Source organism: Notolabrus celidotus, chromosome 13 (genome assembly GCF_009762535.1).
Source record: "Notolabrus celidotus isolate fNotCel1 chromosome 13, fNotCel1.pri, whole genome shotgun sequence".
Taxonomy (NCBI): Eukaryota; Metazoa; Chordata; class Actinopteri; order Labriformes; family Labridae; genus Notolabrus; species Notolabrus celidotus.
Genome location: NC_048284.1, coordinates 3,475,202 through 3,488,721, shown reverse-complemented (window position 1 = coordinate 3,488,721; position 13,520 = coordinate 3,475,202). Strand labels below are relative to the sequence as shown.

At 40.5% G+C, this 13,520-nt stretch overlaps 1 protein-coding gene across 15 annotated transcripts in view; it reads left to right on the top strand.

Annotated features, from left to right (window-relative positions):
• The window catches only part of afdna (afadin, adherens junction formation factor a), a 151,938-nt gene that overhangs the window by 135,392 nt on the left and 3,026 nt on the right, over positions 1–13,520 (top strand). For 6 of the 15 annotated variants that reach the window (XM_034699036.1, XM_034699034.1, XM_034699038.1 and 3 more), the window contains 3 exons: positions 1,663–1,797; positions 6,145–6,679; positions 12,658–12,742. In XM_034699036.1, the coding sequence (XP_034554927.1) occupies positions 1,663–1,797; positions 6,145–6,679; positions 12,658–12,742 (755 nt within the window). The remainder of the gene's footprint in view (positions 1–1,662; positions 1,798–6,144; positions 6,680–12,657; positions 12,743–13,520) is intronic. The other 9 variants (XM_034699042.1, XM_034699047.1, XM_034699041.1 and 6 more) reach the window with 3 other exon arrangements.

The window sequence follows — 13,520 nt, the reverse complement described above, 5'->3', positions numbered from 1 at the left end:
AAACAATAAAAATTAGCTAAATAAATGCACCAAATCAAAAGTGAATTTCAAGAAAAAATTAAAAAAGTACTGTAATTAAAACATATGAATCAAATGAACAATTAATATGCAATTAAACAAATATACACGTTTTAATCCTGTAATTTAATAAATATTGTAGAAATTAAAAGTAAAGTAGGAATAATTTCATGATTATTAAAAACAAATTTCAGTAGAAGAAATAACACATCTTGTGCATCTCAAAAAAATGGAATATTGTGAAAGAGTAAAAAAAAATTGTAATAACTTAAAGTTAGTCTCTCAAAATTAAATATAGAAATATTTTAGATAGTTTTGTTTATTTGTGTATTTATTTATTGAGCTGTACAGCATAGTTATTAAAGTTAGACGGTTTAGTTTATATAAGAGTAGAATATATTTAATTTTCCCTATTTCTTAATCTTAAAATTAACAAAGTTACTAGAAATGAAATAATGAAATATTTTTTTATTTTACTTATTTATTTATTTTTACATTTTTTTGAGTTTGTGAGTCTAGAATATATTTTTTCATTATCATACATCTACTTTTTTATCTTAAAATCAGAAATGTTACTTTAAATGGAAAACATTTTGAGATTTCTATTTTTCTATAATTTTTTTTTTTTACATTTTTGAGTTTATGTGGGACTAAAATATATTGAATTTTCACTTTTTTTAATATCTTAAAATTATCAAAGTTGCTTTGAATGAAATTATAAAAAAAATTGAGATATTTTTAGTTATTTGTTTATTTTAATTTTGGAGTTTACATGAGAATATTTTAGATTTTCACTTTATTTTACATAGCTGATGAGAAATATTAAACTTTTTCACAATATACAATTTTTTTGAGATGCAGTAGTACATGAGATTAATAAAGCTTTACTATGATGTCACACTATGATGTCACGCTATGATGTCACACTTTATTTATTATATATATAAATTAAGGTATTTCTCCAAAAAGCAACATCTTTTGTTTGTTGATGCAGGGAGTCTATGGTATAGAGATTTTGCCCCATCATGCTGTTTCTGCATGGACTTTAAACTTCACCTGAAGTGAACAAACAGGTTGTTTTGATATTTGGTTGAACTGATCCTTTAATACCGCCCAGCCCAGAGAAAGGGTCCGTTTGTATCGTGTGTGATCATCTTCCTTCTTCAGGGTTTGTGTTGGGATGGTTTTGTTTTAGAACATTTCTGCAGCAGCTTACATTTACTTCAGGAACATCTGATGAATCTGACGAATCGGCCCTCTCCTTCACGTCTCTTCAAGCTAAATGAATTAAACTCTAACTGTCTGAAGGAGGGGCGGTCTCTGTTTCTGCCCTGCTGTTATTGTTGTTGCATGTTGTTGTTGTTGTTGCATGTTCAGCAGTGTGTGTTTCTGCCTGTGCTGTGAGTTTGCTGTGCACGCTGCTCCTCCCCTCTGGAGCAGTCCTGTGAGACGAATCCAACCTACCTCACATCACACACAACATGCTAGAGTACATTTATTATCAGCTACACAGAGACTTTAACGTGGGAATGTTCTCGTGGTCTTGTGATTGAAGGACATGTGAATTATGTTGTGCTAATTGTGTCTCTGTTTGCGTGTGTGTGCCTGTCTCCGTCTGCTTTGTCCGTGTGTTTGTGTGATCAGTTGCAAGACGAGGAGCGACGGCGTAAGCAGCAGCTGGAGGAGATTCGTAAACGGGAGGCGGAGGAGCGAGTGAAGCAGGAGGAGGAGAGGAGGTGGAGGGAGGAGGAGAGAGCTAAACGAGAGACCGAGGAGAAGGTCGGTTTGTCTGTGTGTGAAACTTTAAGCGTTGTGTGGTCATGTTAGCATTAATAACTTTAAGATAGTTATTGAGTTAATGTGCTTAAAGTAATAATGCTTTAAATGTTACTATAATTTTGACTTTGGAGGTTTTAAATAAGCAGAAGTGTGATCCGGTGTCAGCTCACCCATCTCTGTGTCGTGTGTGAAGTCAAACATATTCAGTGTTTGTTGTCATTGTGTCGTGTTCCCTGATCCACCATGACGCCATCACTCTGGTGTGATTGTCTCGTGACCTGCAGACACCTGATCACACTCATGCTCGTTTAAAACCACCACAGATACAGAAAAACTCAAATTCAATATGATACGATACGTTAAGTTACAATACTATACCAAACAATACGTTAAGTTACAATTCAACAGGACACGACATCATACAGAACAATACGTTAAGTTACAATTCAACAGGACACGACATCATACAGAACAATACGTTAAGTTACAATTCAACAGGACACGACATCATACAGAACAATACGTTAAGTTACGATTTTATATTTTCAGTTACAATAAGATACGATACATTAAGTTACGATTCGATACAATACGATACGTTTTTTTATACGATACGATACAATTTGATACACTAAATTACGATACAATACGGTACGCTAAGTTACAATACGATACAATTTGATGCATTACTCTTAAGTTACAAAGCGAAATGTTAAGTTACAATACAAAAGGTACCTTAAATTACGATTTGTTACGTTACAACTCAAGTTACAATATGTTAATTTTTGATACTATAAAAAACGATACAATTTGATACGATAAGATACAATACAATACCGTACGTTAAATGACTATACGAAATGATACATTAAGTAAGGATACGATAGGATACAACACAATACAGTATGTTAAGTGACTATATGATACATTCCATTACGATATGATGCAATATGTTAAGTTAATATACAATACAATACGATAAATTAAATTACGATACGAGACGTTTTGATATGATACGATACAATTTGATACAATACATTAAATGATGATACAATACGATACATTAAGTTACGATACGGTACAATTTTATACGATACATCAATTTACAACATGAAATTCAAAGATACGATATAATACACAACCTACCTTAAGTTGTGACTCGTTAAGTTACAATACATAAAGTTTTGATACAATGCAATACGATACAATTTGATAGGATAAGTTACAATACAATACCTTACGTTCAATGACGATACGAAAGGATACATTGAGTAAGGATACAATACAATACGCTAAGTGACAATATGATATATTCCATTACAGTGTGATGCGATATGTTAAATTAATTTACGATACAATACAATATGTATATGTTAAGTCACGATATGATACGCTAGAATACGGTTTAATACATATGTTAAGTTCCAATACAATACGATATACGATAAGTTACGATGCGACACGCTACAATAAGTACATTAAGTTACAATACAATACATACGATAATTCAGGATACGATACAATGTGATGTGCTATGATATGGGACGATACAATACATTACATTACGTTACAATACCATATGTTAAGTTACGATATGATATGGTACGACAGAATACGATAAGTCAGGATCGGATACAAGATGATACGCTAGGATACGGTTTAATACATACGTTAAGTGATGATCCGATACACAGATAAGTCTGGATAGGATACCATATGATATGCTACGATACAGTACAATAGATATGTTAAGTTACAATACAAAATGATACAATACAATACATTATATTACGATATGATACGATACAACAGAATACGATTCAATAAGTCAGGATAGGACATGATAAGTTACTTTCCCATACGATATACTTTAACCTCAGTTGTTGTCTTTATATTTTGTATCAATGTGAAAATTGTCTTTTTAAAGTGTCTCCAGTGTCTTGATATAGATATATTGTTTTATAAATGTTATGACTGTTAAGTTGATGCTGTCTGTTTAATGTGAATTTGTCCAACTGCATGTCCTCATCCTGTGCACCCCCCACCCAATGTGATGTGTTGATGTGTCATGTTACGTGCTCCCACCCACCTCAAGCATGGGACTCCCATCATGTTGTTGTCGGTGTGTGTCAGGAAGTTCAGTTACTTCAGTTTGTTGGGGAAGCAGTCATGACTTTTGAGGTTTTTATGTTATTTATTTTATATTTTTGTCACCATCTCCATCCAGCATCGCTTCAGTTTAGGGAATGCCGCCCACCCTCCCACTGTTCCCAAGAAACCCACATGCTTTTATCCTCACTTCATGCACACAGGCGTACAAACACACAGACATCTACGCCCACCCACCTGCCTCATTCCCGCCCTCAGCCATCCATACCGTACATACAAACCCAGCCACCCACTCATTCAAACCCCACACACCCACTAATCCCTCCCAGTTTCTTCAGATTCTCACTGGGCCGACTCAACCACCAAAAGGCAGCTCTGAAACATCCACAGCACAAGAGACCGCTGCCTTTCCTTTAAGGACATACACAGCTCTGACTACACTCAGCTTTCCACACATGAAACGGACACACACAAAAAAAGAAGATAATCTGACTTCAGAAGCAGTGAGATTGAGCACATGTGACCCGGAGCTGCTGGTCCGGCTCCAAACCCAGAAATCCAAACACATTCCTGCAGAGTAGATTCATGAGTAACATCACAGATCTCTCCCTGAAGTGTAGATACCGGAGTCGAGTCAGGGTGGGCTCGGATCAGAAAAACGTAGCCACAAACCGTGGAGTGTAAACTGAGGACACACAGAGAGCTGAGGCACATATGGACACTTAAATACACAGAGCGTTGAGGGAAGGGGAGATGGTGGTAGACAGGGTGGTCCAGGAAGCACTGCTGGTTACTGTAAGGCCAGAGGCAGCCGTCACGAGGATGCTTTATGAAGTCTGGACCAGTTTGAGAAGACTCTTCTGCTGTTTGTTATCATGTCAGACCAGTTAGAGGGAGTGATTGAGGAACAGATTATTAAAGAAACTTGCAGAGAAGTTGAGCTTGGACCAGAACTGTAGCAGAAGAGGGAGTGAAAATGAGTTTACACAAGCTGTGAGTTACTTGGAATCAAACAGGTTGAGATTCTTTTACTGGCTTGAGATTTCAGTCAGAACTCCGCTCTAAAAGCAAGAATTTTACAGACATCTTGTCTTATGCAGAGCGCTTTAAAAGCTTTGAATGTCCATCGTTCAAACCTGAATATCATGCTTTTATTTGGGCATCTTCTCCACTTTTATGTGGACTTGACCTGCAGGAAACTCAGGCGTATATTGCTGCAGTAAGAGCTGACATGCTACTAGAAAGTGGCACCAACCTGAGACAGATTTAAAGAATCAATCAATCAATCAAGCTTTATTTATAGAGCATGTTTCATACAAATCAAATGCAACCCAATGTGCTTTACAGTGATTGAAAAACAAGAAAGAAGTACAACAATGGCAAGACATATTAGGGGATAATAATGATAATGATAAAAATAGTACTAATAAAAAAAATATATAATAAAATAAAATAAAATAGAGACTAATGCACACCAACAATAAAATATGTGGAATTAAAATAAGTTAAAGCATCAAAATTAAGAATACAAATAGTTAAAATATTTTTTAAAAGGGTAAGGATAAGAGTTGAAAATAAAACTAAGAATAAAATACAATAAAACACAGTAAAATCTGTGTAGATAAATGAAATAAATAAATGAATAAATAGATAAATAAAAATAACAGTTAAAATACTAAAATAATAAAGCAGCATTCATTTCAATATTACAGTAAATGGTAAGTAATAAAATTGTTACTTGTTGTTAAACCCTACATAAAAGCCAGACTGAATAAATATGTTTTGAATTTACCTTTAAAAGTGTGAATATCTCTGTCAGCTCCTCTCAGATCTCAGATGGAGTTTTGAAGAAGCTCTGCAGCTGAAATCTTTCAAGGATTTCCTTTAAATCCAAGACACTAAAAGATCAACAAAATCTGCACAAGTCGACTTTAAGCAGCTGAAAGAGGCGGTTAAGTTTAGCTAGCTTCGGTGTCTGGTTGGTTTCTGATCTAGCTAAAGTCCAGGTCCAGGAGCAGTTATTTGAGCGATGATCTTTGGGGGTTTTGAGCAGATCTAGTTCAGGTAGAAGAGCCCTGTTAGATGGGAGTTTTATCAGATGTGAGGTAACTGAAGTAGGAAAAGCAAAGTGGAGTTTGTTGACTAGTTGAATAGTTCCCCAGGTGTATCAGTTAGCGTCCATTGCTGAGGTGCGAGCCAATGAGAGTGGAGCTTACTAACAGGTTGTCCCTCCCCTAGAGGAGACAGGAGGAGGAGTACTACACTCGCCTGGAGGCCGAGCGGCGCCGGCAGCACGACGAGGCCGAGAGAAAGCTGCTGACGCCCGACGACCCGGCCGGTCTGTATCGGCCCCCGCTGCCCCGGGACTACCAACCCCCCGCAACCCCCCACAACCCTACTAACACCCCCCCGCCCCCCCCACAGAGAAACACCTCCTACCTCAAAACCCAGGTCACCTCCCCCGACACGCTCTACACCGCCAAGTTCGTCTCCTACGCGGGCGACGAGGACGAAGACGAGGAAGCGGGGAGTGGCGGCGGCGGCAGCCAATCAGGTCAGGTCAAGCTGTCGGCCACCCGGAAGTCGTACGGCGACCTCCCGGCCTCCGCCAATCACGGCAGGCCTCAGCCGCCGCCCACTGCGCGCAAGCCCCGCCCTGTTTCTGACGGCATCTTCCTGTCTGGCTCATTCCAGCCGCCATTCAACAACTCCAACAGTACAGGTCCCCCCCTTCCTGCAAAACCCAGCTCCATGCCCCCCGGAGGCTTTAAAGGTAGACTCAGAGAGAGGAGAGAGGAGGCAGGCTCGCCACAGCGCCCCCTACAGCTCCCACACCTCCCTCTCATTCACTCACCTCCTCTTTTACTTTCTTCTTAGTGTAGCGTGTTTGATTTTGATTTTCAGTAGAGAGGTGATCTGCCTTTTCACTCCCACCGTCTCCTTTTTTTTTCCTTCTTTACATGTTTGTTCAAATTTTTCTCAGTCCGTCCCTCCGTTCATCACTTTTATGTACGTTTATTTTAAATGTGGAAATTCTCCCTCTCCTCCAGCGAATCAGACTTTGATTTGTTTTGTAGTTTTTTATGTTGGTTTGTCGAAAACACCTCTTCCTGTCCCCCACTACCGGTAATTTTTCCTCATCTTCCTCCAATCACAACCTCCCCCTCCGATCAGCACAAGAAACCAGAAAAAGCAATCGATAATCACGGCACCACTTTTTTTGCTGCAGATTGAGACCCATCAGAGCCAATCATAGTACTGTTGGTGTTGTCGCTCGCCGCCTCCTTTGTGTCTGGTCTGTTGCTGCTTGGGAAACAAGGATGGGGGGGTCGAGGCCAGCCAGCCATCAGTCTGCCTGCCTGCCTGCCTGCCCCCCCTTCCTGCCCCGTGGCTCTGCTTAGCGGTGTTGGCTTTAAAGGGAAGGAGACACACCATTGGCTTCACACGCCCATCAATCAACCCACTCAAACAGAAACCTCATTTCATCACAACACGGCGTTCACGCAGCAGCAGCGAGATGAGAGAGAGGCCTCTGATTGGTCTGTTGCTGCTCTATTCATCACATTAGATCAAACTTCTGTTCACCACAGCACCCCCTAGTGTCAGCGATCCCTCACAGACGCTCATATCTGCGATCTGAAAGGTCACGCTCCGGTCACTCTTTAACAGAAACTCTCTTATCTGTCTCCACACGGATCAAATATTCAACACGCTGGCTGTTTTTCTTAGTTTATCTCTTTCAAATATTTTCTTTAGATATGTATCTCAGATTCTTCAGAAGGCTCCAGTGTTGGGAAGGCGATATCTAACAGTAGAGAGGTCAAGCTGCAGTCACTTGGCAGCTGTCTGGAATTTTATCCGACCCTCGAAACGCCGTCTGTGCAAGCCAAGCCGCAAATTTCTTACAATAATGTAAACAGTTTTAGGCAAATACACAAATACTGGACCCCAGTTATCAAAGAAATGTAAGTCTCATTAGTCCGTGTGGTTGCTGACTGGATCCAAAGTTCATGGAGGGAGTTGCTGCGACAATCAGTGAGACTTTTTGCCACAAAAAACACAAAAATTGATTTCCTCCAGACGTAAATCTTTCATATTTTTCTTGGAAATTCAAGTAAGTTTAGTAAGATAAGATAAGATAAGATAAGATAGTCCTTTATTCGTCCCACATAAGGGGACATTTAAGTGTCACAGCAGCAAAGTAGACAGTGTAAAAGAGTATAAAGCAAACAAGAGCCTCTAAAATATCAATTATTAAAAAGTTATTAGTAATTAAAATTAAAGACGTATATTATTGGTTATAGAGTCTGACCACTAGTCTCATCAGTCATCACAGGCTCAATAGAAGTCTAAAAGACAGAATGAATCGGTCGCCCAGATGTTGAACCTGTAACAAATGATAGATATGTAGGTCCCTAACAAGGCCAAAACATGGTCCAGAGGCGCCCCATGTACAGAAGTTTTAGACTTTGAAGCTGGCAGTGAGGCTTCAATTTCAACCTGTAGCTTTTTGCCGCATGTAATTCCACAATCCCTACTTTATACTCCGTCCTGTCTCTAAAATAAAAGGCATAAAAGCCACAAATAAATGTTAAAAAACGAACTAGACAGTTTGAAAACAACTGCTTTAGACTAGCAGTTCTCAACGTAAGAGTTGGGATCTTCATACAAGGTCATGAGTTAGTCCAAAGAAACTTTTGCAAGATCCAGAGAAACTTTTACAAAGGATTTTATTTATCATATGTTGGATTAAGCTGGAAAGTGAATGTTAAGTAACTATGTCAAGAAAGATCTTAAAGAAATTAAATCTTAAATGCTAAAAAATGTTACTTTTCTCTAATATTAGTGTTTTTTTCCTCCTCTTATGAGATATATAAAAATATAAACACCCTGATTTCAAATACCAACATCTGGCATAAGCATTATGTATTCTTCTTCAGATTCTATTGAGGTTTAAACACGCAGAAGTCAACGTTTACCACTTTAAAACAACTCCCTCTTATAGTTTAACATCTTTGTTTCATATTTCAGATTTAAGACTTTTAGAGAAGCGTGAAAATGTTGAATTAATGGAGTGTAGCGGCCTTAAACTGTTTAAAACAAGGACTTAGTCTCAGTGATGTCACCCATTGGCTTCACTTTCCAACACATGGAAGTTTCCCCAACCAAAAACTCAGACTCCCTGAACCCTGATCATGGACGAATCTGTCTGAACGTCCACAGACAAAGCGAGCCCTGAACGCACCACGCTCTGAAGTCTGAAAATCAAACCTCCTCCATCCCTGCTGCTGCTCACTGAACACTAAACCACATCCAGAACCTCATGGAGAACTTTGAGTTGCACTTTCACTCCAATCAGATCCATCCACTAACGCCCCCCTACCTACCCACCCACCCCACCTCCCACCTCCCACCCCAGAAATCTGCATGTCTCACCTCACACATGCATCTTAAACACACCACACTGCACTCTGGCTGCCAGCAGCTCACCCCAGTAACCGGCTTGATGTCTATTGCTTTTTACTGCCTGTGCGTAGCTTCCACCAGACTTACACTCTTTACTTTGCTGCCTGTTCCTCACTCTGCCTCTGTGTGTGTCTGTCTGTTGACCTGCCCTTCCCAAAGAGCTTTAACTCTGACTCTGTGTGTGTGTGTGTGTGTGTGTGTGTGCTTTGTCTTCTGTCGGTCTGTGTCTCTGCTGTAGCTGTGCTGCTGTCTAACGCTGCAGCTTCTTACTAAACCTGACTACAACTCCCACAGGGCTTTGCAGCAGGTTCAGGTGACCGAACAGGCACCTGAGTCTCTGGCTTCCCCTGATGAATGAAACTTGAAATGTGATAAATGAGTTTGGTTTGATGAGCTGGCAGCTCCGAACACTCAGGTCTGGGTTTTATTTAAAACAATATGTCCTCTTTTCTTGAATGCAGACGTTTCTGTGATCAGATTTAAGCGTCCAGGAAAACAACGCAGAGCTTCGTTTCAGCAGATTTAGATATCCGAAGAGACGGATTTATTTGGGTTGTGAAAACCTGGAAAGACTGCGTTTGTTTTCCAGATAACTGAACCAGAAAAGAAAAACTTTCAGAGAACATAAAGAGTTTTCGATGGCAGTGCCAGGAGTATAATTTTCCATCTCTCTTGGCTCCACAGAGGAATGTTTGTTGGCCTTGAACGAGGCTTGTTTCTCTGTGGTTACTTTGTTCTCTGCCACTTTGTGTTCATGTGGTCTGAGAACGAAGAAGGACCCGGCTTGATCCCGTCCAAAACTGCGCTTCAGATCTCGGTCTGCTTTAGTTATAAAACCCAGAAGAAAGGGATCAGGAGCTGCCAGCTGGATCGATCCGTCTGGGTTCACACCCTGTCTCTGTGTCTGTGAACCAAACCCTCCTTCATCTCATCTGAAACACTAAAACAACACGCATTTGGACTCCCAAGTTGTGTTTCTTGAAATATAATCAAGAGATTTTGATGCTTGATGTCTGAAGTCTAAAGTCTGGGCCAGGAACAGCCCAGGTATCGACTCCAGACTCTCCTCAGTCATTTACACAACAAAAGAAAGAGATCGGTCTTTTATTGGATCCAGAGTTTTCTGTGGTTTGATATTTTGTGCCATGAAGAGAGTTTGTCGGGTTTTATTCTCTGAATTTAAACACGTTACTCTGATCAGATCCTGCTCACTCAGAGGAGGTGCGTTAGAAAATCTGACGTGGTTGTTTCATTGGTGGGAAACCTGCTGGATTCTCAAAATCCCATGAAAAGACCAAAACCAAACACCAAGCCTGACAAAATCTACGTACAACTTCATACTGTGCAACGGTACAACTCTTGACAACTGCGTCAAAATCCAGAGAAATGTTTGGAAGACCTTGACAAACTTTAACAAGATCCAGAGACATTTTTGCAAGATCCAGAGAAACTTCCCAGATCCCAAGAAAGTCTTGAAAGATCCAGATAAATGTATGCTCAATCCAAAGAAACATTTCAAGATCTAGAGAAAGTCTTGCAAGATCCAGAGAGACTTTTGCTAGATCCCTTGAAAGTCTTGCGAGATCCATAGAACCTTATGATAGATTTAAAGAAAGTCTTTCAAGATCCATATACACTTTTGCGAGATCCCAAGAAAGTTCTGCAATATCCAGAGAAACTTCCTAGATCCCAAGAAAGTCTTGCAAGATCCAGTGAAACTTTTGCTAGATCCCAAGAACCTTTTCAAGATCTTCTAGAGAAACCTCTGCAGGATCTAGAGAGACTTTTGCTAGATCCCTAGAAAGTATTGAAAGATCCAGAGAAATGTATGCTCAATTCAAGAAACATCTCAAGATCCAGAGAGTCTTGCAAGATCCAGAGAGACTTTTGCTAGTTCCCTTGAAAGTCTTGCAAGATCCATAGAACCTTTTGCTAGATTTAAAGAAAGTCTTGCAAGATCCAGAGAAACTTCCTAGATCCCAAGAAAGTCTTGAAACATCCAGAGAAATGTATGCTCAATCCAAAGACGCATTCCAAGATTCAGAGAGACTTTTGCTAGATCCCTAGAAAGTCTTGCAAGATCCAGAGAAACTTCCTAGATCCCAAGAAAGTTTTGCAAGATCCAGAGAAACTTTTGCTAGATCCCAAGAACCTTTTCAAGATCTTCTAGAGAAACCTTTGCAGGATCTAAAGATACTTTTGCTAGATCCACAGAAAGTCTTGCAAGATCCAGAGAACCTTATGCTAGATCCAGAGAAACTTTCCAAGATCTACTGAAACTATTGCTAGATCTCAAGAAATTCTTGCAAGATCCAAAGAAACCTTTCAAGATCTAGAGAAACTTTTTTAATGATCCAGAGAAACTTTAACCAGATCCAGATAGTTTTGCAAGATCCTCAGAAACTTTTGCTGGAGTTGTGGTCTCTTCTTAGATTCATTGATGTTTAAATTAAAACACTTTGAATCAGGAGGACGGAGCCGTTCTTCTTCTCTTGTTTTAGTTTCTGTACAGAGAATAGAACCCAGCAGACTCTCAGGTGACAAAGTCCCACTCAGGTGAATCTGTTTCCGGTGGATGTCCCATGTATGCTGGACACTGCCGAGGTTTAGACACAGGGACATATGAGCAACTTGATTAACGTCTCCTTTGGGGTCAAAGGTCGGGGTCACCCTCCTCAGGTCATTTCTGTGGTTAGCCATTATAAAAGATAAGATTTTCATGTATCTGTAAAAGCTTTTTAAAGTTTGGATCAAAGAAACTCTGAGTTTGATTGAATCAGTCATCTTCAGGGTCAGACGTGTTCGACGGTGACCTCCGCCTCAGACGCCTCTCAGACTTCCACAGACCATAATGGCTGCTTCTGAATGGCCCTTTAACAGCTTCTTAACGCTCCCTCTTTCTCTTCTGTCGGCTCGCTGCTGTAGTTCAAAGAGATCTGACTGTTTCTGCCTAACGCTCCACCCCTCTCTTCCTTCCTCCTGCTCAGGCTGGTCTGTGGGAAATGAACTGATGTGGACTGGAGAGGCTGCTGGGGGCCGGACATCAGGGTCTCTGGTTTAAAATCAGAACTGCTTAGAGGAGATTCATGCATCATTTTTAATTCAAACAGTGTTTTAATGATTTAAATACAAGAAGTAAGACACAGACCGCAGAGACCCTGACAGTCCTGAACCAGCAGCTTCTGTCTCAGGTGTTTTCAGGTGTTATGAGTTTTAGAAATGAAGGTGCTAACTGTTTTCTCACTGCTCTGTCTGTCTGCTGTGTGACTCCTGAACCTCGTGAAGGATTCAACTCGTACACTGGAAACTCAGCAGGAGTTGTAGGATCGGGAGAAGTCTACAAGGACCCGCGAGACAAATGGACGAAGAGGTGAGCGATCTGTTTCTTTGTAGGTTTCTTATTTGAAGGACTCGATCACCAGAAAGCGTCTTTATCTGTTAGAGAAACCCCGACAGGTGAGCTGCTCTGTGAAACTGTCCCTACAGGGAAAGCAGGACTCATGTTAGACCTCCAACGTCTTGGTGTTGGTAAAACTCTGAAATGCTCATGGATCTTTGCTCACAGTTCTCATCCTTACTTCTTTTGATTTGAGAAGAAAGCTGCAGAACATGTTTTGGCTTATTCTGCCATCTAGTGGCTTCATTTTGTACTGCACCACAGCTGATGTGTTCTTCACATCCCTGTCTCTGATGTGTAACATGCCCACAGCTGAACATATTAGCAAAGAGGACATGATAGCAGATCCATATATTGATTATTTTTTTTAGCACAGCATAAGTTCCTTTAGGTCAACTCATCTCTGCTCCCCTTGCAGATAGATCTGTAACTGTCACAGCCCTCATCATGTTGGAATGGATGTGAAGCATTATATCCACTAGAGGGCGCCGCTCAGAGTCAAAAGTTACCCCCGAGAAACTCTAAGGCCCAATCTGGATTCCTGCTCAGACCATGAGCGCTTAAAGCTGCCTCACTGTCAAACCTTCAAGTCCATTAGGGATCTCTCACAGACTTTTTGAGACCTTTACGACCCCTCTCCGCAAGCGGGCATTTCTGTAGACTTACCTGAGACTTCAACCAGATCCGTCTCCGATCCGCTGCAGTCCGCCTCCGTGCAGGACCGCCAGACAGCTGGAGTCATGTGACCAAG